Raw genomic sequence first — 23,673 nt, 5'->3', positions numbered from 1 at the left:
CATTGTACTAGCCGAGCATACGATCAGCAACGACCAAGGTTGTTTCGAGCCTTCCGCGTATCGATTAAGGTAGGGTTACAACATCTTCCACGAATCTCAATAGGTGTCCAGACATTCACTTATGCACAGTCCCTGGCTCCCCTCGTAATAAGCAACTACAGTCGACAAGAGTATGAACATTTTCTCGTTCAACTCCATAGAGAGAATATAAGGCTTTGCGACGGAGAATATTGGTCTGAAGAGTTTCCAGTCATCAACTAGACGTATCACAATGGCCGAAGGAATAAGTTGGACTCCTGGCGGTAGCACATCCTGCGCGTGAACACCCACGATACAGTATCACATCGAAATTTAGACGCTCTTTGTACAGTGAGCTACCCTGGTATGTAAATTCCATGTGGCATTTACTAACCTCTCTTGGTGACTAGCTGACCTTTGAATTTTGAGAGAGAGTTCGACTTTCCCCTTCAACCTCTGTGGATAAGTTTGTATTAAATAACGACGGCTTCCGGCGTGAGTATACTTGTCTAACTTCGAGAAGTCATCCGAGTCATCAATCATCTACATGCGAAATCGCTATCTTCCATTCCGTAGGTATCGTCAATCATTACACTTGCATGGGCAAGCAGCACCTGCTGAAGTATGTCCACCCAGGACGCATGGGGAGCAAAAGTCACCTTCAATATTACACTCATTCATCGTAGTCTATACCATTTTACTCCATTGTGTGGGCTGAACAGACTCTGATCTGGATGTTCTATTACGCTTGATGTACCGATGCAAAGACTCTATTGCTATACCACATAGTTACCTCCCAGTATAAATAACCCACTCGCCACGCTCCCTCGCCTCATATTCATTCCAATGATTTATCGTATGCAGTAACTCAACACCCGGATATACTGCGTCCTCCACAAGCACAAGGCTAACAAAGACTTATCTACGTGAACCGACTCTTCCCACCTTTATCTCCTCCTACTCAGATTCCCAAACTCAAGCTCATACACTATCCAACCCTCGATGATGCTCCCACGCGTAGCAGCCTAGAATGTCAAAGTACCTATGGACATAACCTTAGTCAGTCCAGTGAAACAAACGAGATGAACCTCCGTCTTACCAGTCCATGCACGATAGCTCTTGCGCTTCGGTCACTGGATCTTCTTGCCGGCAGAGATTAATCGTTTCAATGGGGAGCAGTGCTCTGAGTGAAGATGGTAGAGAATCGTAGAAGGACATGCCAGGCTGGTATTTGAAAGACATTACAGTGCTGCTGTGATGAAGTTGGGGGTTTTCTTGGGCGATCTGGAACTGAAGATAGGGTCATGCAATTTTGGCAGGGACGGTAGTAATAGTATTTCATAGAATGCTTTCAAAGGGAAGCAAGACTCGTGAGGGAGCCTCGCCCCAGGTTCGTGGCACAGCGCATCCCACGTTCTCATGCGCTGTGCAAGAGGTTTTCTTGTACACGCGCTGTAATAGCGGCCTTATACATGGGAGCTAATGCAATACATTCACAAACATATGTTTCGTTCTTCCAAAAGTGCGCCGTATGTGCCGCATGGCCTCGAGGTATGCGTTTAACGCAAGCAAATGATGGGGCGAGAATCAACTTTGCGGAGCGAGATTATGCAAGATTGAGGCGCGGTGTTTCGAGATTAGGGGAACGGTGTTGTATCAATGAACAAGTGAAGCGTACTAGGTGTATAATAGGCGTGTGAAAATTAAGATGGAACTCGTTCCAACTTCTCGTGTTATCAGGCTTGGTCGTGGTTCTACGTTGTCCAGCAATATCGTGTCCTTGTTCGCTGGCTTTAGGAAGATACGTGGGTAGCTGCCACGCCACTTGCAAGCATACTGATCGTGTGATGAATGTCTCGTGTGATAAAGGTACATCAAAGTGCAGTGCTGCGCATCGATGGATCGAAAGCACTGCGAAGTCGACATTTCGTCCGTGAGAGAATGACGTTCATCCACAAGCACCCTGTAAGATTTTCAACCCAAATTTCCGGTGAAGTACCTCGTTCCGTGTCTCGCAAAATCTTACCTCGAAGTATGTCTTGCCGCTTGAAGCGAACAACAATGAGGCACACAGCTTGACCCTTCCCATCCCTTCGCAAGGCCAAAGTCGCTACACTCCGTCATCGGCCAGCCACGCGCCAAACCCAGAACCAGGTCTCCGATCGCCGATCCGTGAACCCAACCGCAATACGAGGTGAAGCCCGAGCGTCATGTGCCAACCTTCTAGCAACCTTCTAGAAAGCTTCTAGGAAGCTTACACAGAGTGGGTCGGAATCCGCCTGCTGACTGCAGCAGGCTAACACGGGATTGCACGATCCTAGGCGCGCGCAGGCAGCATGTACATACGTAGCACCGATGCTAAGTGCTCAAAGGACGAGGGAATCTGTGACGGGGATGCGCCGCATTGTGGGGTTGGAACGTCATTGGTGCATTATATGAGCCTTGCCCATGGTGGAGCTTCGCATGCGTATTCCAAGCTGTGGGAACGAGGCAGTCGGGAGGCACAGCACAAGATAGGGCGCCGAACATGGAGACAGAGTAAGAGCTAGAGAACAAGGACTATCGGTGCTGGGGAAAGCCATAGCGTGATTTGTTCTTGTGATGTCGCTCGTGACTTTGTCCAAGCGAGGTATCGCTTTCAAAGTTACCAGCAGAATGGAAATGCGATGCACCCTTGGGCATATGGAGGAAAGCGCTGCAAGCCAATGTCTACGTCAGCTCGCGTCCTCTCCGGCTGATATAGCCCTCTGTAAGCGCATACGGTTATCATGACTACCACTAAGCCATGTCCGAGATACAAGGTCCCGGTACCTCCTACATGCGAAGTCACTATCCTCAGTGTCGCATGATGGGATCCCGCTTTTGGCCATCTTCCGTGTTGGACTTGTTCGCATGCTGCATCTTGCGAGTTCTAGATCAACGCGGCTATGGCGTCGCGAACTCGCATTCAGCATTGCGTACGTGTAGAGCTAACGAGATCAGAATGTTGACAGGCAGCCATCAGGTTTGCAGAACACGATCAGAAAGCAGTTAGTAATGTAAAATCCAGCGAATCGCAATGGTGTGCTGCCACACACGCGCAGTCACTCGGCTGGCGTAGGGCGGACGGTAGGCGACAGGCGACAGCTAAGAGCGACGGTGGTCCGATCTTCTCCAGCCGGTCGCTCCGCCTATACATCTAGCAAGCATGCAGTGGCGACTATCGCAAGCCTCCAACAGGTAGTCGTTCGCGATAGGATCTGGTGTTTCTGTGCGAACGGTGAGCTTGTTGGCTCTAGTGCTAGGGCTAGGGCTAGGGCACCGGAGCCCGGATCGTCGAGTCTACAGGCTTCTCAGCATCCAGTTGCGTTCTCTCGGCATGCAAGCTCCCATTGCGTTGTCTCGGCATGCATGCTCCAGTCGCGTTAGATACAAGCGTGACAGTCCGGAGCGCCGCCGCCGAGCTGTACTATCGTGGGCGAGTGTTGGAGTTGCTCTGTTGCTGTGCACTGTTGGTCGTCTGGAGGAACATGTAATCAACAGGCAGAGGCCACACACGTGTTCAGATGGTCGGTCTCTTGCCTTCCTCCCCGCATTTGATGATCCTTAGGGTCCTGCGAAGTCCCTGAGGCCGTTCAGAGGCGCGGCTCGCTTACCCGAAGCGATTTGGGTAAGAGCCTGAGGCCGAATGTCCAGTGAGGCACCATTCTCGTGAGGCTTCCCATCTCAGCACAGTGTGTTGTATCGTCGAGTACAAAACCGTTTCCATGATGTGTAAAGGTGCTCAGATCGGTGGGCTAACGGGTGTTCAGCCGGTATGCCGTCCGGATCGCACTTCGTTCCTTGATTCCACTGCGGGCCCCATCAACGCGTCCGGATCCACAAAATTGAACGAACACTGAAGTCCTCATGGACATGGTCGACTCGCTTTCAACGAACAAGTCATTAGCGCTATTCTGAACGGCGTCCTGCAGGCGACACCGTATGGGCATGGCCATGTTCTGCGCGCATAGGGCTGCGTTGGTCCTTCGTCTCACTCGGGAGACGCTGGACGCAGTAAGCATGTGAAGTCGTGTCCAAAACACCTCAAAGAAACGTACCCACTTTGAGGCGGACTCGGTGACTGCGGCGACCGACAATCACTCTGCCTCTGCGCTGTACGCCCCAACGGACGTAGGAGGACAAACTGTCAATCTGCCAGAAATAAGTAGTTATCAACGTAAGATAATGCACATCTGGGGCGGCGTTGCGTGGCAGAGCTTGTCGGAGGCAAAGATTAGTCCACCATGTCCTCCATCACCACATGCCACACGCGCTGCAGAAGCAGCCAGTGTTAAGCGCTCACGATGGCTGCCGTCATCAGTGGACCGTTAGGCCCCGCCCAATCGCGCCCGTTCGTGTCCCTACACAGCACATCCCTCCGACTATGATCGGCCGAGGCGCACAGCCCGATTACCCATTCCGGACCCACCGCCAGCGAACGTAATCCTCCTTCTGGTTATACCCGGCGTGCATGCGGACCTGATTCAAGGCCCACAGAACCCGCAGAGGGCAGTAGTCTGGCCAAGGGGCGGTTGCGATGGGAAAGAGTTCGTCTTGGGTTTATTACGACGACCCTTGTAGACATAGATCAATTCACGTAGACCAGGGATCAAACGAACGTGCACTGCCATGTTGTCGTGCGAAAGCGCCGTGTACTCACAGGAGGCTCACTGCAGCGGGTCGAGCCTTCCGCTGCACACATTGTGGCACGGCACCACCCTCCCAAGTGCCGTCATCCACCATGTCTCTCCGTCTCCAAGACCAGAACCATCTCTCTCTCCGACCCAAGCCGCATCTTCACGATAGCATCCATCAGAAATATCAGATAATACCACAAATGCGTACTTACAATCCCCGGGGCATCTCCACACCCAAAACCCTCTCGCATCCGGTACACTATCGAAAGGGCTGACCTAGCAGCACGCCCATCTCCACGCGGCATCTCCAGACCCTGGCGGCCTCTCCCGATCAGCAATCCCTCCTTCCGTTCCTTGCTTAGGCTCCCGCTCAACGGCGCCGCACGCCTGCAACGCCCGCGCCGCCAATCTCCAATTTCCACCACTCGTCCTGCCGCCGCCGTACACATGCTATCCAGAGCCGCCATCCCACTGTAGCATCACATCGCCAGGAGAGTTGGTCTTTGCCGGACATGCGCCCGCTGCGTTGCGATTGCGTGGAGGGGGCGTGACGGCTGTCGGTGAAGGCGCTCTCTGATTTGAATTTCGTCCCAAACACGGTGGCAGAGTGACTGCGCAGACCATCACATCCCCACTTCTCGTTGACCGCGCGCCATACATCCGGATTGGCCCAGCAGTCATCCATGGTGATTCTGCCTCAGCCAAGGTACTGGGAGGCATAGCACATGCGTGGTGATTAGCCCTCACATCGCGGGCGTTTCGACCTGGTGTTTGGGGGCCGACGCGCGTGGTATGCCTGCTCAGCATGCGTCACCCTCGAGTCTGGCTAAATGAAGTGATGAGGTGCAGTCCGCAACCCCGCCATTGGTAGTTTGGAGAGTGGCAGTTCATGATGGTGATGATGCACGGGGGGCTGCGGATGCGCAAATCGCCTGTCCTTCCAGAGTAGTTGTGTCATCGTGTGGTGGTACGAAGCTCCACTCGGTCGACGACGTGACCTATGGACAATGCGGGCTGCCTGGTAAGAAAGGTGACAGCCCTGCTTTGCTTCCGTCAGACTGAGTCCACCTGGCGGGTATTGAGCCTGATTGGGTCCGCCCCCAAACACTCAAGAAAATTTGATCCCAGTATCCAACTGGAAGCGAAGTGATTGTGAGCGTATTTCATTTCATTCATTTGGCAAGCGCACCTAGTGTGGCCTGAGTGTCCCTCGCGGTCGAAGCCGTGGCCTCGCCGACGTCCCGCCCCTGCAAGCGTATATTGCGTGCTGCGTGTGACGCAGACGCAGCACGCTACACTGCCCCTTGCCTGTCCTCTCCCTTCCAAAAATATGTACACAAGAAGCGAAGTCTATTTTCCACCAAACCAGGCGAGGCAAAAGGCAGGTAGGCGGGGCATGCCGACGCCGCGCTGCAGAGAGACAAGAGTACAACAAACATAACGTATACTCGTACGTGAAAGGGAAAAGCACCCCCAGTAGCTGTGAAGCCCAAGTCTATAATGCGCAATCATGACAGAGTATTGGAAAGATAAATCATCAACAAGAAGCAAAGCGATAAGAATGTACAGTCGCTAATTCGCAGTCAAAAGGCCAGATCAGAGAGTGTGCGTACGTGAGCGCTGGTGAGACCGCAAAGCCACCTGTCGCTTGATGTCATCGGGTGCATTGCGCATGGTGACCTTGAAAGTGTCGCGCACACGGGTCCGGAGCAGAGATTCCAAGGCGCTATAGACGCCGCCGTCGATTCCAGTCTCGGCGTGGTTGGTGTTCTTGGTGTAGCGCTCAGAGAACTTGTCGATCAGCTTCTCGACCTTGCGAAGCTCCGTCAGGACAAGCTGAGCCCGGTAAGCATCATCCGTCTCGCTCATGGGACTAAAGTCACCCATCGAGATGGGAGAATGGGAGAACATCTCCATCTGAGTGTTCATCGCAGAATCACCCTCGGAGCTTGCACCAGAGATTGCCTGGTACCATGAAAGTAGCTTGACGATGGTGAAGGCGATGGTCGTGGAGAAATGCGGGTTGGAAGAGCATGGGCACCCCAGGAGTACAAAGAGCTTGTCGACGGCCGACTTGTTGGTGGAGATGACAGTCTCAAGGGTTGGCAGACCATTCGAGGAGCCGTTGAAGTCGCCTGCGGATGGCAGTGAAGCTGGCGGTGAGTAGAGGCTGTTGAGCGTCTGAAAGGCGAACTGTGTGCAGTCGTGGTTCGCGGTGGTGGTGGAAGCAGGTGGAGTAGGAAGAGGAGTCTGAGACATGGCTGGAGGAGACATCGTCATCTTGTCATGGCTGAACATGGGCAGAGTCTGCTGGTCTGACATTCCAAAGAAGGTTGGGCTGGCTAACGGCGAGTTGATGCCCTCCATAGGCGCAAACATCTCCGGTTGGCTGTGCATACTCGATGATCGAACATGGCCCGCGTAAGGGGATGTAGAAAGTTGAGGCATGCTAGTGAACATGTCTGATGGGGTCGTAAACATCAGGTGGTCATCGTTAGACCAGCCATTGAGGAAAGAACCGCTCTCGGAGAAAGGTGACTGGCCGCCTTCGAAGGCAGTGGGTATATAAGCATCCTGGAAATGGTACTCTGGAGTGGCAGGTCCGAAGAAGAAGGGGTCTGTGGGTTCCGGAGAGCTCTCTGTGGTGTAGGAAGCAGCAGTGCGGGGGATCATGTCTGGCCGCTGATTCAAGTTCATCGAGCTAGCTGGCGATACATCGCGCATAATCGTGCCATCTGGGTTCCTGTTCTTCCGTGGCTTGCCCAATCTACGTTTCTGTGAGTTAGGAAGCTAGAGTACGAAGGCAATGTCGCCTACCTCATCGAGGGCGAGTAGTTGCAGCAGATGCCCATGTTGCCGCACCTGTGGCAGGTTGGTCTGACTTTGTCGCACTTGACCTTTGCACGCGAGCAGGCATCGCAGGAAGCTCGTAGCTTGCGAGGTTTCTGCTCACCGTTGGGGCCGGTAAGCATAGTGCTTTGAGGAGGCACAGTGGCCATAGCGTTAATGGTAGGAGCAGATGAAGGCTGAGATGTATACGACTGTTGGGCAGCTTGGAACATTGCGTATGTGTGTCCGCTGGGAGAACTTGGGGATGATGGTCATTGCTAAACGGAGCAGCGTAGGTATTATATACGGGGAGAGCTAGACAGAGCTGCAGGTAGCTGCAGCCCCAAGCCACTAGGCTGGAGTTGGTAGCGATCTCGAAGGAATCCAGCATGTACCAGGATGTTCTTCGGTGGGCGTCAAAGCTGACGCTGGGGAGCTGCAAGGACAGGGTGGGTGCAGGGCTGGCGTTGTTGGCCTGCTCGACTGGGGCTGAGATCTTACAGGCCCACTGCATGCTCCATGCGGCCTAGCGTGCGTGCTTGGTGGCCTGCATCTCGAGTTGAACACTCCGTCAGAGCTCGAGCCGCCGTTGCCCTGTGCGTTGCGATCTTATCTGCCCCAGGCTGTTTTGGTGTGGAAGGATGATGGTGTTGTCAAAAGCTACCGGTATGCATCTCGGCAGCGTCTGGTGTCCGGTCGCAACACGGCACTGACGACGCGCCATGCGGTTGATACTCGTGCTTGACTACACGTGCGGAGCGGACTACACGCCTTGGAGCGGTGCCGGACTGAGATGGCTGGGTTTCACGAGCGAGGTGAAGGCTCATTCCAGATGCTCGGTACGTGCTGTTGCGGTCGGAGTACTGACAGGTACACAAGTTAGTCAGCTCACAGACGGTCATGTTTTCCACAGCCTGCCCTCCGATATCGACAACTGGTGATGCTGTCGTGTTAGCGCTGACTGCTCAATCGAGTCCTCCTTCACAAGAACACTATGCGTGTCCACCACAAAGATGCAGGACATCCTTGACAACGATACTTGAACTCTGCTGCGCCCACGGCACTGCTGCCACATGTAAGGGAGGGAGACGTCCATCAGGATCGTCTGGTCCTCGCTGAGCAGCCCTGCGTGATACAGTGCAGCCACGCCGTCTTCGCACCTTGGCCTGGCGTGCTCGATAGGGTGCCGGTGAGCTGGCATATGGCAGAGCCTATTGGTCTCATCTTCGAGACGGTTGTACATCATCAGCGGGCGTCTGACCAACAGGCTGTCAGTGGGGATTCTTTGCTCCGAACGCAGGGTGCCTCTTCTCGCAACAGGCAGTCTTGTCTAATGCGCGTACGCCTCTGGACACGCTCTGGCCTAACATGGCTATAATCGACGATCAGTTCCCAGTGCAAGCAAGGCCATCGGCCCCAGCTTCGCCAATACGGTGTATCTGCTCGGTGCTCCGCCCCGCCGTGAGCGCGCGCTCTCGGCTGCACTGCGGGCGGCGCTTCGCTTCACTGCCCAGCAGACACTGGAAATAGGGTGATAAGTGTGCGCAAGGCGTGCTTCAGGACAGCGTCTCCAGGGCGCACAAGTAGATGGGCTTGTCACAATGTAGCCGCAAGTGCGCAGCGGAACATGCCCCGAACCATATGCGACGGCGGCTCGCTGTGGATCTCAGCATCGTGGCGCACAGACGAGCGGTTTGGATCCAGCGAAAAGCTTGGCTAACGGGTCCATCGTCATTGTGCATCCGCTGTCCAGACACCACCTTCAAGATGCGATCGTGCTGAAAATCATTTGAATCTTCAACGAACGTGCGATGAACGACACGTCGGCCAGTGCACTATCAGTGCGCCCCACAAAGCGTCCTGGCTTCGTGTGCTGGCCGCAGACATCACTGTACACCTCAACCCTCCACGACAAGTCTTCAAGCATCTTCGCAGCGGCACGAACCGCCGCATCCTCGAACATATATTGCACAAACCCTCGTCAGTCGACCTTTGAAACATGTGGCCGTGCCGCAGCGTCACGACTGGCTGACTCGGCTGAGCCCCAAAAGCAACTCGTCCGATAACGGCCGGATCCTGCCTCTCCAGTGTCCCCATAATCGTCGCATTCTCACGTACGCTTCTCGGGTCTACGTAAATGATGGAGCCAGCATCACCTTACGAAACTGCGTATCCACTGTGCCCGTCAGATTGCGGCATACGAGTCGAGCAGTGGTTACACGGATGGCCCAACAACGAACCACCATGTCCAAGATATCGGAGTCGGAGGCCTTTCTGACCCTGCAGACACGGCAAGATGACCCTGAGCTGCCGTGCAGGAGCATGGTGCTCTCCCGCCTTGCACTAGCCACATCCTGTTCATCAAAGCTGGGGTTGGCGCTCCTGATCGGCTGCGGCGGTTCGACTTTAATTCTTCTGCCTTGTGCATTGTCTCTACATCCGACTGTGGATAACGACCGGACTTCTGACCAATGCAGACACGACTGCATTGTGCACGCAAGTCCAGTTGGTAAAATGTACGGCCTATGCCAGCCAATCACTTTTGCACAACCTGGCGCTTTTCGCCCTGTCGCTTGTAGACCAACCATTCGCTAGACAAGTGCCGTTGGTAAGGTGTGTCTTCCAGCGCTCATTATTGGGGTAAAGTCCCCTAGGTCGCTGGAGATACTTGCTGCAAACCGCCAGAGAAGATAACGACGGAATCCATGAGATAGAAAGAGGGGTAGAGCACTTTGTATGCTGTTTTCCAAGTCGCGGGAGGCCGTACGCTTTTCAGCGATGCTATCAGACCCTGTGTGGCACTTGTTAAATGCTCAATCATTCGGGTTCGCTATGATGAGACCCAGGACGAATTTCTTCCATAAAGCTCATTCGCAAGCATTCGTAAACTTGTAGCATCTTTGCACAGTCCGCCTGCTGTTCTTCTGCAGATATTAGATCCCATGGGGCACGCTCTGCCTGTCAGTCGTGCACATGGCTCCGCTTGTCGTTAGACATATCGCTATGTTTTCGCCTGGGTTGCAGGAGCGGTTAGACAGTGCGTGATGCGTCTCCAACCGATTGCGGGGTCCAGCCAGGCAATTACTAGGGCGTATGCGCCTTCGGATGGCCTCAGAGGAAAGTTGTCAGAGTAGCGAGCCACCTGGAAGGTACCGGGTGCAGGCCATGATGTTGGTGGAGGTGGCTTGTGTAGTCGAACATCAAACGGCCCGAGTACGGCGGCTACCAACAAAACATTACCAGCAAAGGCCGACCATGATCTGATTGGGCTTCTGGGCTGTCGAGACTGAAAACCTGGAAACTACGTAATTGCAGCGGTTGGTCCGTGTTCTAGTCTCCGGCTTCTCGTTCGTATGCTATGCAACGGCTCCTGTCGCTGTTCGGTTTCCGAGCGCATCTGAACCGGCGGCTAACTCGCCTGAAATCAAAACCACAACACTCAACCGTGATTACGTTGCGCTCTTTCTACCGTGCTCAACGCGCTGGTGTATGTGGTTTTCTGACCCTCAGCGCTGTCGGAACCTTGCATTCTTGTGATTCTTGTGATTCATGGCGTACACGTGTCATGCTTTCCAGTAGCTTTTCCTGCCCTGGCCATGTCCGATCCTAGAATGATTCACAGTTCGTTGAAGTGGTAGCTCGTATCGGACTAACTCATTTCCTCCTGCTCCCGCCGTAGCCGTCACGATCCTTTAAGGAATCCTGCATGCGATGTGTATGTTGTTGAGCGTCCAGACCATCCTGCAGTCACTCTGAAGCTAATGTGCGGCTCTGCGGGACCAGATCCTAAGCCAGCCACATTGTTCGCCAGCACTTCCTTTCCTGGTAGGAGGTGTCGATGACTGGGTAGAGTTCGGTCTATATGATTGTTCCGAGAGCTCGTTGGATCAAAGTGGTTGGTACGGCGCTTTTTCGAATTCCGTTGTGCAGCTCTCACCGGCGACAATGGATCAGCAGAAGCTCTAGCCGTCGATGCCGTCATAACATACTGCCACAAACCGACGCGCGGACGTTGGGATTTGTGGGGCATATGGCTCTGGGGATGGGGAGCAGTTGAGCCGCAACATCCCTCTCAACTGGCAGGATATTGTCCGTCTCTCTCGCTCGCCGATTCAAATGCCGACCGATGGGGCCGGGAGGCGTCCAGCTTACAGGGTTGTTCGGCTTGAACCGACAAGTGAGCCAGTCATTTGTCAAGGGATTGCGTGGTCTGGTTTATAGTTGCCGAGCGAAGTCGCTCTCTCACCGCTCTTGTCTTAAAATGAAGGGAGCTATGATCTTGACTTGACCTATGTTAACGGAGAACTTGATCATCAAGAGCTGTAAATGAGACGGCCTTTGACGGTACGAGACCAGGGGGGTTTTGCAAGCCCGGTGCGAAGGAACTGTGTGGTGGGGCTCCGTGAATGATTACGAGCCGACACAGTGTGAGCTTCACCCCACGTGGGTTTCCGTTGACCGTTGTAGGTAAGCCACGAGGGATGTCTTGCAGGAAGGAGTCGACATGGGCCATTCAGGACCGTCGTAGGGCGAGGAAGAGGTTGAAATAAGCTTCGTCTGGTGTGCTGGCGACGGTAGCGTGCATCTGTTGATGTAAGTGGGGGAGAGAATATATTCCGCTTCCAGACTTGTTCTATCAGCCATGTCGCAGGTTCCGTCTTGCGTCATTGTCCGCAGTCGCCTCGATGCGCGATCTTAGTAGTCGCTCCTGCCACGATGACAGTGACCCATCAGCAGCCCAAAGGGCACTCCTTCACAGACATAGAGGCAGACGGCTATTCAAATACTTGCGCCGCCGGCTGTTTCAAATTGCACTTGTGTTCGCGGTGCGCAAATGCTGTTCGCAACCCGAGGCGCGGGTACCGTCGGACCAACAGTCACCAAAACTGCTATTTTTGTGAGTATTCTGGAACAGTTGGGACGCTGAGAGAACATTGGACACTCGGATCAGAGCTTTTCTGTACCCTTTGCTGGTATCTATCTTTCGACACGGCTGAGCAGAGGACCGTAGTGAAGGGACATTACTATTAGAACTGCATGCAAACCCCGACTTCGAATAACTCGCTCGGTTATCGCGCGCTGTTTCAAATACCCGCGGTTCCTACGGTGTCGGGCCGGTTGGGGATTTAGTTCCGGAAAGATAGGGCTTCATCTATCTCCAAAGCTTCGTCTTTACTTTTGACTCAAAGACCGTGACTCCGCTGTGCCAAATATGGTAAGTATGTCGCTCAGTGCCCTTTTAGGTTCTGTGAAAATGTCCGCCTCCAAGAATTCGCGTGCGATCTGTTCCTGAAGTGGCGTCAGACCCGCTCCTGAATGTTTAAAGCAACTCACCGCCTCTTCGAGCTCTTGTGCCTCTGACTGCGGCGTTACTGAACAGGAAGCAATGAGATCCTTGCCCTTCAGGGCTAGCACTATAAATTCATCTGCACGCTGTATGATTTCCTTTGGAACCCCATTCATGGCTGCGCAGCTGGAAAAGTAAGAGATCAGCACGAAGGAGAGAGGATCTCGGGCCATAGCATACCAAGTGCCGAAGCTTGAGTTACTACGGCCTTCACAGAGACTGGTACGGCTTAGCACGGTGACATGATTCATCTGCGGGAACCTACTTATAGAGATACGTAATCTGGTCATCGAGCTCGGAGGCTTGTTCGTCGATCTGCACCTGCATATGGCCGAGCGCGAGCGAGGGGCTTGCTTTGAGCAGTCCATTCTCAAATATCTCTTGAAACTAGTCAGCGCCCGAGCCACCAGTACTTGCATTATGTTCACTTCGTCATAACATACCATGGAAATGAGTTGCGCCAATAACTTTCGGGCTATCGTGACCCAGGCCAATGAGGTAACTGAATACAGCACAAGCCAACCCCGCGCCATCACTCGAATCTGTTCCTTTTCCGAACTCGTCAATGATTAGCAGGCTCCTCGGTGTAGCTAGGCTCAATGCTTGGGAAATCTGCTGAAGATCAATCATGAAAGCGCTCTGTGTTCGGGACACGGTCTCCCGAGTTGTAACGCGAGATAATATTCTGTCCGTGAGACCTATCCTCGCGCTTTCTGCCGGTACGTAGCTGCCGATGTGTGCCATGTACACAATCAAAGCGACCTGCTTCAGGTAGACGCTCTTCCCGGAATAGTTTGGACCAGTGAGAATGAGCATACTTGGTCCGGTTTTGTGAGTGTCAGTGTGGTGAACAGATGAGCTATCTGGGATGTTGCTTTCGTTTCCTGGGTCGAAGTTGGCACCCCCAACCAGCATAGTGTCATTAGGTACAAAAGAAGAGACATTAAGCTCTTGGAGTATGTGCCGGCCGCCTTTTATTCGGATTGTATTGTCGTGAGAGACTCTCGGTCGACAGAGTTTGTACAGTCGGGCCCCTTGTGCCAGTGCGAGAATGCTGTCTAGCTCACCACAAACGTCTGAAGCAGCCGTGAGTAATTCTTCGTATTCAAGCACGTATTGTGATAGCTCATGACTGATCTCAATCTCGCGATCCGAGATGATTCCATATAGATCACCGAAGTGGCCATCCATCTCTCGCATTTGACTATTCTTGAAGTAGACTTGATCTTCGGTTGAGAACATACGCTCCCAAGGATTGTCAAAGCTGCCATCATACACAGCTTCGCCTGTCGTACGATCGAGAGGCACCGTGATAAGAAACCCAATTTGAGGAAAGTAGAGAACATTGAGTGAGCCTTGAAATGTTGCTGGTAGCTTCTCTGATAGACTACGTGCAACGGTTCCCAGTAGATCGTCTAGTCCAGCGAAGGTGCGCTTCATGTTGTCGAGTTCCTCATCAACGCCTTCCAGTACGACACTGCGAAGTTCCTCGGCAGACTTATCGAAATCAATCGTGTCACTGATTTTTCTGCCGACCTGCGCCAGATGATATCCGTCGAACTTTTCAAGTATTCTAGTTCTGATAGCTAGACGGTCGCCGCCGATTATTTCCTGGAATGACTCCTTGATCTTGAGCGCGTGAAACGCAAACCGTCGGATGCTCACCCAGAGACTGCTCGAAGTACTCTTGCCGTTCTTTCCAGCTCCAGCAATGGTCCCTTTCCTTAGGCTGATCAGGGTTGTACGCATGTTGCCAGTAGATTTCAGGCTGTTCACTATCGCATCGAAAGGGGCCGAATTTTCAGGGCGGAGGAAAGTATGGATAGTATCAAGGCGCTCATGAATGGCGTCCAGGTTCAAGCTGGGGCGGAGGAACGACTGCCGCAGCAGGTGCTTTCCTTGTGGCGTGCGCGCTAAATGATGGAACAGGCCGAATATTGATAAGCCTTCTTTACATCCTGAGGATGCTTTTGTTGGGCCTTGGTTGTGCGAATTGGGATGCGACTCGTCTTCCATGATCTGAAGTGAATGAAGGGTGTCAGAATTGATGAACCTGACCATGTTAGTGCTACCTAGCAAAACTCTGTTCTTGAGCCTTACATAGTGTCCTTGACACTGAACATCTCTAGTGAAGAGATACGGAACATCTCGTACGCTGCATGATCTCCCGGAAGATAGGCAGAAGCGCGCCTTCGTTGTAAGTAGGACAGCAGTGCGCCAGCACAACCGACCTACACGTCATCAACATGATAAGATATACAAGGGTATCGTAACATACCGTTAGCCGACTCTCCATGTCGACTAGCCCAGCGAGACGAAGGAGTCGTCCTTGCTGCCCAGGTGCGTTCTCTAAGCTTTCATCTCTGAGCAAATTGAGATCTCCAGGTACGACGAAGTTCATCTGTGATGCACCAACGTCTTCGTATCTCAAAGTAGCGAGTTTACCCACGGCTGTATCGAAAGAAAATTCGCCAGGTGGCCGAACTTCCAGAAGAAACGGAAGTGAGAATCGATCTTCTGCCAGATTTTCAAGAGCCTCGATGACAGCGTCGTCTATCTTAGTCGAGACGAGAACGACCGTCGGGTCAATGTAGACCCTCACTGTTCTGATTAAGCTTGGAAGAGTACGCTTTTCGTACGCAGTACGTACGAGCATCAATGGCTGCAATTCCTCCGAGCTTCATGTCCTCCATAAAGTAGAGCTTCTCGTCCCGCGCTACGTAGTAGCAGCAGCCGACGGTTCCTTTCTGCTGTAAGTCAATGGCCATTATGATTTCGTTTAACGTGTCGTCATCCTGCTCCAGACTGTGCTCACGCGAAAGAGCACTGGGAGGCAGTCGCGATTCGCTTTCGTTGTCATGGCTGGGCTGTGGTGCGAAGGCGCGTATCCGACCTGCAAGTCGTGATGTTTTTGACGCTTCAGTCGACGAGCGCGACAGCGCGCGGTGGGAAGGAGCGGATACTGTAATTCTCCGGCTGCTGTTCTGACTGTGCATAGAGCTTGCTCTACCGCCGCGTCTGCCTTTGCTGCGGAACGGCAGCTTTGACCTGGGGCCAGCTGGCATACTGAAGATACACAGTGGGGACGTAAAAGAAGTGGTGGTGAGACTAACACAAAGAAAGGTAAGGCGGGTGATGGTGAGGAAAGAGCGAAGACAGCCGTACCTGCCTCCTGTGTACGGGTTTGGTGACAAGATGTTCCGCGTAACATCACATTGCCAAAACGTACTTAGAGATCTAAGTAAGAAAGCAAAATATGTGTCCATTGAATGACATCTTACCCTGATATTGTTCAGGGGGGCGGCAACAGCGTATTCCTACAATCTTATGTACAGCGCTTGTGGGTACTATTTACAGTGAGCGGTGATACTGACACACGCCATATTTTACATCGTAAACACATTACACAGGGCGCAAACCACTATCAACTTAGGCTTCGTCCGAAAACACCCTACGCCGAACTTGTGACATCTAATCCGCTGCCATCGGCCTTAATTGACACGGTCGCCGTGGCACCAGACTTCAGCTCGCCCCTTATGATCTTATCAGCAAGCCCGTTGCCGATCTGCTTTGCAATCAACCGATTCAGCGGGCGTGCACCAAATCGAGGGTCGTATCCACGGTCGCATAGCCATTGTTTCGCTTCATCGGGCACGGCTAAGGTGATGCGGCGCTCGTCTAGACGCTCTTGCAATTCCTTCAAACGAATATCGACGATGTCCCTCAAGGCCTCCCGCGACAGACGTCGGAAGAGGATGAATTCGTCGATGCGATTCAGGAACTCGGGGGGATACGATGCGGACACCACGTCCATCACGGCGTTACGGACATCTGGAGAGATCTCACCCGAATCGCTAGCTCGACTAAGCGCGTCATCGCCAACAATGATTTCGGCGCCCAGGTTCGACGTCAGCACGATGATGGTATTCCGGAAATCGACCTTGTGGCCTTGGGCATCGGTCAAGAAACCTTCGTCGAGAACTTGGAGCAGAAGCGTGGAGATATCTTTGTGCGCCTTCTCCCATTCATCGAAGAGTAGAACAGCGTAGGGCTTCCGTCTTACAGCTTCAGTGAGCTGTCCTGCATCCTCGTAGCCAACATAGCCAGCGGGCGAGCCAATCAATCGCGAGACCGTGTGCTTTTCTGAGAACTCGCTCATATCGAAACGAATAACAGCCTGCTGTGTCGAGAAAAGGAATTCAGCCAGTCGCTTGCAAACTTCAGTTTTGCCAACACCCGTCGGACCGAGCATCATAAAGGACGCGATGGGTCGGTTGTCGCCCGACAGTCCAGCTCTCTGCATCCGAATAGCATTAGCGACAGCTGTGAGAGCTTCGTCCTGTCCGCGAACATGCGCGCGTAAAGCATCCTCCATGCGGATCAACTTTTCGCTCTCTCCACGCATCAACTTGGAGACAGGAATGCCGGTGGTCCGCGATACAACGGAGGCGATGTCATCAGCAGTGACCGAATCGTGTAATAATGAATCAGCGCTTTTCCCTGCCCTAGCCTCCTCTTCTTTCGGTAGCTGCTGCTCAAGCTCTGGGATTTTCGAGTAGCGGAGCTCACTAGCTTTGGCGAAGTTGCCTTCACGTTGTGCCATTTCTAGCTCAAATCTGGCTTTCTCCAGCTCCTCTTGGATATTCTTTAATTTCTGCAGCTCAGCGCGCTCTTGCTCCCACTTGTCCATTAATACTTTCACTTCATCCTGTTTCTTCTTCAACGTCTCTTCTAATCGCTCTCGTCGCTCTTTGCTCGCAACATCCGTTTCCTTTCGCAGAGATTCGAGTTCAATCTGAATGGTCATTATCTGGCGATCGAGCTCTTGAATGGGGTCTGGCTTGCTTTCTTGCTGCAACCGCAAAGCGCTTGCGGCCTCGTCAACCAGATCGATCGCTTTATCGGGAAGGAAGCGGTCAGTGATGTATCGATTGCTGTACGTTGCGGCAGCGACAAGTGCGCCATCGGTAATCCTCACACCGTGGTGTGTCTCGTATCGCTCTTTGATACCTCGCAGTATGGAAATTGTATCAGGTACGCTCGGTTCAGAAACAATGATAGGCTGGAATCGACGTGCTAACGCCACATCCTTCTCAATTTGCCTGTACTCATTCAAGGTGGTGGCTCCAAAGCACTGCAAGTCACCCCGAGATAAAGCGGGTTTGAGAAGATTGCTCGCATCGATGCTACCTTCAGCTTTGCCCAGCCCTAGGAGCGTGTGTAACTCGTCGATAAAAAGTATAACGCCTCCTTTTGCGTCTTCCACTTCTTTCAAAACCTTCTTCAAACGCTCTTCGAAGTCGCCTCGGAACTTTGCGCCAGCAATGAGTTGACCAAGGTCGAGCGATATGACACGCTTCTCCTTAATCGACTCAGGAACATCTCCTTGAATTATTCGCTGGGCGAGCGCCTCGGCAATGGCTGTCTTGCCTGTACCAGCAGCACCGATGAGGACCGGGTTGTTCTTTGTCCTTCGCGCTAAGATTTGGATGGCTCTGTGTATCTCGCCGTCTCTTCCAATGACAGGGTCTAGCTTTCCATCTTTCGCCCGCGCAGTCAAATCAACACCGTACTGTTCCAGGGCTGGCTTCTCGGGCTCGCCGCCCAAGTTCATGCGGTGCGTACCACCGGGTGGATGCGGTCGTCCGTTCGCATAGTTGCGAGTCGCAACGATCGGGAGGGCGAAATGGCTCGGATGGGTCTGACTTGCGCGTAGCAAGGAACTAGGTATGGATGTGATTCGAGGCAAACGTTGTCGAGAACTCGCTGGCGGTACGCGCCTCACAAGAATGCGCGCTCTGCTGGTTAGCATGTTGTGTTAACGATAAGGTCAACAGGTATCAATGGAATTGCGCCCGGTTCATGGAGAGAGCATCGTTATATCTTCATGGGGTGGCGCTATGATTTCAGGTCGAATGATGCGCGATGATTCGAGCGCTTTCTAGGAGCTCCGAGCTTGACCTAATAGCTTCGCGGGGAGCTACCCACTCTGATACCGTGAAGTGATATGACTGGACTAGTCGTTACAATTTAGGACCTCATAAATCAAACGACAGGTACTAGACTATTCAAGTTCGCTGTTATACAAGATAATGTTGTCTGAAGCATACTGAAGCTCGGGCTCAGGCTGGAAGCGCGGTGGGTAACTAGCATGAATCGTGCTGCTAGCGGCTTGGCATAGACCTCAGAATTTTAGGACGCTCCCAAATTGAGCCACCTCTGCCTCGCCCATTCCCCTCCACGTCCACTCCCTCCAGCTTCTTCAATTCTCTACCGAACAGACGCAATCATGGGTTTCGCTGATCTTGTCTCCGACGCCGGCCTCACCATCCTTAACAACTGGGTGAAGACTCGCAGCTACATCGTTGGGTAAGTGCCCCGCCATCCCCATTTCTACCATCCTCGCTGTATTTTCTTTTCTACTACCACTTTTGACTTTGTGATGAAAATAATTGGTCCGTGTTAATGAGGCGGCTTAAGACCCCGCTATCTGAATACAAAACCTCGCGCTTGTCGCAGCTCTGACTGTCATCTCTTCCCACGGCATTCGTTACGCCTGTTCTTCGAGTAACAACTAACAGTGACTCAGCTACACTCCGTCGCAGGCCGATGTCAAGGTCTTCCAGCAGCTGAAGACTGTCCCGGCCCCCGAGAAGTACCCCTTCGCATGGCGCTGGTACAACCACATGCTCACCTGGGAGTCCGAATTCTCTTCCCTCCCTGGTGACCCAACCAAAGACCACACCGCCTACGGCCCGGAGCAGAGTGAGCTCCCCGTGAACCCGGCCAAGGCCCCCGCCGCCGCTGAAGAGGATGATGACGAGGTCGACCTTTTCGGCTCCGATGATGAGGAGGTCGATGAGGCGGCCGAGAAGCTCAAGGCCGAGCGTTTGGCCGAGTACAACAAGAAGAAGGCTGGAAAGGTCAAGCCTGCCGCCAAGTCCATTGTCACCATGGATGTGAAGCCATGGGGTAAGTTTACCGTGATTACAGAAATTGTAGGCAAATGCTAACTTAACGCAGACGACGAGACCAACCTCGAAGAGCTCAAGGCTAATGTTCTTGCTATCCAAAAAGACGGTCTTGTCTGGGGTGCCAGCCAATTCGTCACCGTTGGCTTCGGTATCAAGAAGCTGCAGATCAACTTGGTCGTCGAGGACGAGAAGGTCTCTACGGACGAGCTCCAGCAGCAGATCGAGGAGGACGAGGACCACGTCCAGTCCACCGACATTATTGCCATGCAGAAATTGTAGACGTTGTCTGCAGCCCCTCTTTAGACATTTCTGGATTATAGGAAGGCAGGTCTCATGAGTTATGACGGTTGGGAAGGATTACCTATGCATGGGTTGACGATTATGAGCCCCGTTGGTGGCAACTGAACTGAAATGAAAACATGACAAGATGGTCCATCCATCTAAACACCACCATACTTTCGAAATTCCTTGCTTGTGAACATGAACGTGCTTGTGGCCTATGACGATCGGCAAGTCCCCGCGATTCGCTTGCTTTTGCTCGGATATGTGATGTTGATACAGCGCATTTAAAGTCCGCCGTGGCACTAGCTAGATACCTGCAAGGGCACAGTAGATGTTTCTCACTCAGCCACCCATCTTTATGCAGCATGTCGTCCGGCCAGACCGGATTCGACGAAGTGAGTGATGCTTTCTGCTCACCTCCATGCGTCTTCTTCTCCGACCCATCTCTTGACCACCGTGGGTACCGTAAAATAGGATATACTAAGGCGTTCCACAACGTTCTGTGTCCCTCCGAACTCTCACTCCCCCTTCTCTCCCCTCCCCGGAAAATAATCCCCGCAAATTCACTCCCCTTTCAAACCTCTCCCTGCTTACCTCCTTCCACGCCCAATTCCACACGCTCCTCTGCCACACCATAACATCAACATTCGCCAAAAAGCTCTCGGAGCAAAAGTTCTTCCTATGACCCTCTGGGAACGGACTTCCCAGACCAAACCAGCCACCCTCCCTCGGCGCCTGCGCTCTAATCTCAATCTTGTAGAAGAGATTGGATACCGTAAGGGTGAAGAGCCGGGACGCGTAATCGACGGTGTGGGTCATGAAGGGCGATATCATCCACGACATAAAGGATATGGGTATGGCGAGCGCAAATGGAGGCAGGAAGTCTAAGCTCAGTGATGGAGAACGGTAGCCTAAGAGGAAGGCATGCATGCCGAGGATTTTGCCGCCTGCGAGACAGATGCCCCGGGCGGAAAGGGGGTCCCTGGATTGCACCCACACATGCGCTGAGGGGAAGCTGTTTGCCCAGTTTTTCTCTTGGTGGACGGCTGCGGTGCCTTTCTGATTTATCCCTTGGGAAGGTATCGAAAGCTGAAAATCTGCACGGGAGGAAAGACTGTGGACGTGCCAGTGGAGGGGTAGAGGGAGGTGCACGAGCCAGCCTTCGGGAGTGTGCTTGTTTTGCTCGGGGAACCAGGCTGTTCGGGAGGTTGTCGTTGCTTTGAGACCCCATTCAGGGGCTTGTAGGTTGTAGGTCGTGTCGCCGTTGGGGGCGACACGCATGCTGCCGAAATCGGTCTTGAGCTCGAATGCGTTGCTTGGGCCGGTGATGACTCGATCAATGTTCGAGACCCAATGTTCGCGTTGGAAAATTGGCGAGCCAGACGAAGGATAGTATGTGAAAGAGACCATGTGTGGAGGGAGCTTGGTAGCTTTGGGTACAGTGCAGATGACGAGCGCAATGTGAGAGCCTGAAGGTAGATCGAACTTGGAATAGAAGCCTTCAAAGCGAGATTTCGGGTGCGGTGCGAAGTGCTCCATAGCTGTGGAAGGAGACTCAACCGTCTCGCCAATGTCGCTATTCCGATGTGGTGCTTATTTGGTGTTGTCCGCTTGCAGGCGCTCAGGCTTCTATGCATATATTTCGTTCCTAATAATGCTAGCTCTTTCGGGTGTCCTGCACGTAGCGTTCAATGAAGACCTGCGGATATCAACTGATATGTTTGCGATGCAGGGTTTCTTGATCACTGTCAGAAGTTCGTCGCTTGATGTTGTAATGCAGTCATGACGTAGTCGTAAAGAGTCTTGGCACAATGAAGATGCTCGTTCGCAAGCCATTCTACTTACTGTGATACATCCAGGTTCCACCTCACGTACATACCGCGTACTATGTACATATTCTACGCTAATACTCGGCCGTTTTCACATTTCTCATCTAATCATCTCTGTTCAGCGTTGTGTTGGAACTGCTCATAGCTCGTCACGAACGCTTCCAGTTTTCTTGCCTGTCTTTTCCTGCTCAATCAAGCCTTTCCTGACAATGCTGGTGATAATCTCGTATGCGACCTGAGCAGCCGCCAGGCCAGTGGTTTCGGCCGCGCTGTCATAGGCAGGAGAGACCTCAACAATGTCGGCTCCGATGACATTCATCGTTTCGATCCCTCTGAGTATCCGGATAAGCTCCCTCGTGGTCCAGCCTCCTGGTTCCGGAGTACCTGTAGCTGGTGCCATACCCGGATCGATCACATCGATATCAATACTGAGGTACACCGGTGTTTCTGTGCCTACGCGGTCCATGATAGATTGGATGACACCTTTAACACCAATTTCGTCGATGTCGTCCGTAGCAATACGAATCCAGCCCTGCTGCGAGTCGTCTGCGTGGTCGGTGGCGTCGTCGCCAGAAAGACGTGTTCGTAGCCCAGCGTGAACAGAAGAGCCGTTAGCAATCAAGCCCTCCGTTGCTGCAAGCCAGAACATGCTGCCATGATTGAAGAAAGATTGTGTGCTTTCATCTTCAGGGTCAATCCATGCAGACGGATATTTTGCAGGGTGCCAGGTATCTAAGTGAGCATCGAAGTGAACTACGGCAACAGGCTTCCCATACGCCTGCTTCAAAGCCCTTAAAGCTGGAAGCGCAATGCTGTGATCTCCTCCTAGTGTAAGGAGCTTTGGCTTCTGTAGGTATGTTGACCCGCTCGCTTGTGACTTCTCAGATGATGCCCTAGTGCCTAACTCCACAAATGCCTCGCTCATTTGCTTCAAAGCTAATGCATTATCGAAAGGCGTGATTGGGATGTCTCCGCAGTCCACAATCTTGGCCCACGACGTATATGGATTGAGATTCGCGCGCGGATTGAAGCCTCGGAAAGATGTTTGGCGGGCGGAGCCTGCACGAATGGCTCGAGGACCGAATCGGGCGCCTGGTCTATAGGATACTGCTGTGTCAAAGGGTGCACCTATGATTCCAATATCGAATGCAGCCTCAGGGTGGGTTAAGCAGCGCGTGTGCTCGAGGTGTGCGTAAGTCGAGACACCAGAGAACCCCCACTAGCATATGTTAGATTGTTGAAAATGTAGCTGTATAGGACATGCTCACATCAGTGCCCCATTTTTCTTGTAATTTATTCAAACGCTTTGGCGAGAAATCCTGCTCTACATGGTGCGTAGAGTGACCAAGCGTAGTAGCAAAGAGCAAAGAAATAACGGCTGATGGAAGCCACATCTTAAGCAGTATGGTAGCAATTGATGAGGTGAGCAGCTACATCATGTCGTCAAAGGCGCATTTTATAACAGCCTTAATCATCTTATCGAGCTCCGAATGCCGATTGCAGTGCAGTGCCGATAGCGGGGAAGGGGGGAGCTCCAGGCCCACATTTGGAAGGTCCAGCCGGCCCGCGGCGTCTATGGCGATAGAGGACGGAAGCAGGAACAGCTTTCCTGCGAAAAGCGACGACGCTGAAAAGGATGAAGGCTTCGGTTGTGGCCAATGGTGTGGCTGCAGAAGCTTTGACGGTCCCGTGCTTTCGTGTTATCGCGTCGCGCCCGAAGGCCCCAGCACGCCTTC

General features: G+C 52.9%; 6 protein-coding genes across 6 annotated transcripts; 1 reads left to right on the top strand and 5 right to left on the bottom strand.

The window, feature by feature from the left end:
* Nucleotides 1-6,272: 6,272 nt before the first annotated feature.
* On the bottom strand, nt 6,273-7,738 carry N0V89_005039 (uncharacterized protein; the record flags this gene model as incomplete). The annotated part of the gene is made up of 2 exons (XM_056213819.1): nt 6,273-7,443; nt 7,494-7,738. 2 exons carry the CDS (start codon nt 7,736-7,738, stop codon nt 6,273-6,275), a joined length of 1,416 nt encoding a protein of 471 aa, XP_056071086.1.
* A 4,939-nt stretch (nt 7,739-12,677) lies between these two features.
* On the bottom strand, nt 12,678-15,620 carry N0V89_005038 (uncharacterized protein; the record flags this gene model as incomplete). Its single annotated transcript, XM_056213818.1, has 8 exons — nt 12,678-12,794; nt 12,840-12,978; nt 13,033-13,071; nt 13,118-13,232; nt 13,296-14,905; nt 14,953-15,083; nt 15,131-15,453; nt 15,503-15,620. The coding sequence occupies 8 exons, from the start codon at nt 15,618-15,620 to the stop codon at nt 12,678-12,680; spliced, it is 2,592 nt and encodes an 863-aa protein (XP_056071085.1).
* A 683-nt stretch (nt 15,621-16,303) lies between these two features.
* HSP78 (chaperone ATPase hsp78) lies at nt 16,304-18,466 on the bottom strand (the record flags this gene model as incomplete). The annotated part of the gene is made up of 1 exon (XM_056213817.1): nt 16,304-18,466. The coding sequence occupies one exon, from the start codon at nt 18,464-18,466 to the stop codon at nt 16,304-16,306; it is 2,163 nt and encodes a 720-aa protein (XP_056071084.1).
* Nucleotides 18,467-19,141: 675 nt separating this feature from the next.
* N0V89_005036 (uncharacterized protein) lies at nt 19,142-20,105 on the top strand (the record flags this gene model as incomplete). The annotated part of the gene is made up of 3 exons (XM_056213816.1): nt 19,142-19,221; nt 19,442-19,824; nt 19,876-20,105. The coding sequence occupies 3 exons, from the start codon at nt 19,142-19,144 to the stop codon at nt 20,103-20,105; spliced, it is 693 nt and encodes a 230-aa protein (XP_056071083.1).
* Nucleotides 20,106-20,266: 161 nt separating this feature from the next.
* Nucleotides 20,267-21,647, bottom strand: N0V89_005035 (uncharacterized protein; the record flags this gene model as incomplete). The annotated part of the gene is made up of 2 exons (XM_056213815.1): nt 20,267-20,323; nt 20,703-21,647. 2 exons carry the CDS (start codon nt 21,645-21,647, stop codon nt 20,267-20,269), a joined length of 1,002 nt encoding a protein of 333 aa, XP_056071082.1.
* Nucleotides 21,648-22,076: 429 nt separating this feature from the next.
* N0V89_005034 (uncharacterized protein) lies at nt 22,077-23,331 on the bottom strand (the record flags this gene model as incomplete). Its single annotated transcript, XM_056213814.1, has 2 exons — nt 22,077-23,156; nt 23,206-23,331. The coding sequence occupies 2 exons, from the start codon at nt 23,329-23,331 to the stop codon at nt 22,077-22,079; spliced, it is 1,206 nt and encodes a 401-aa protein (XP_056071081.1).
* Nucleotides 23,332-23,673: the final 342 nt, after the last annotated feature.

This window comes from Didymosphaeria variabile, assembly GCF_027946475.1.
Source record: "Didymosphaeria variabile strain IMI 356815 chromosome Unknown scaffold_4, whole genome shotgun sequence".
Lineage (NCBI taxonomy): Eukaryota > Fungi > Ascomycota > Dothideomycetes > Pleosporales > Didymosphaeriaceae > Didymosphaeria > Didymosphaeria variabile.
Note: the sequence above shows the minus strand (reverse complement) of the source record. Positions and strands in the feature narration are given on the sequence as shown.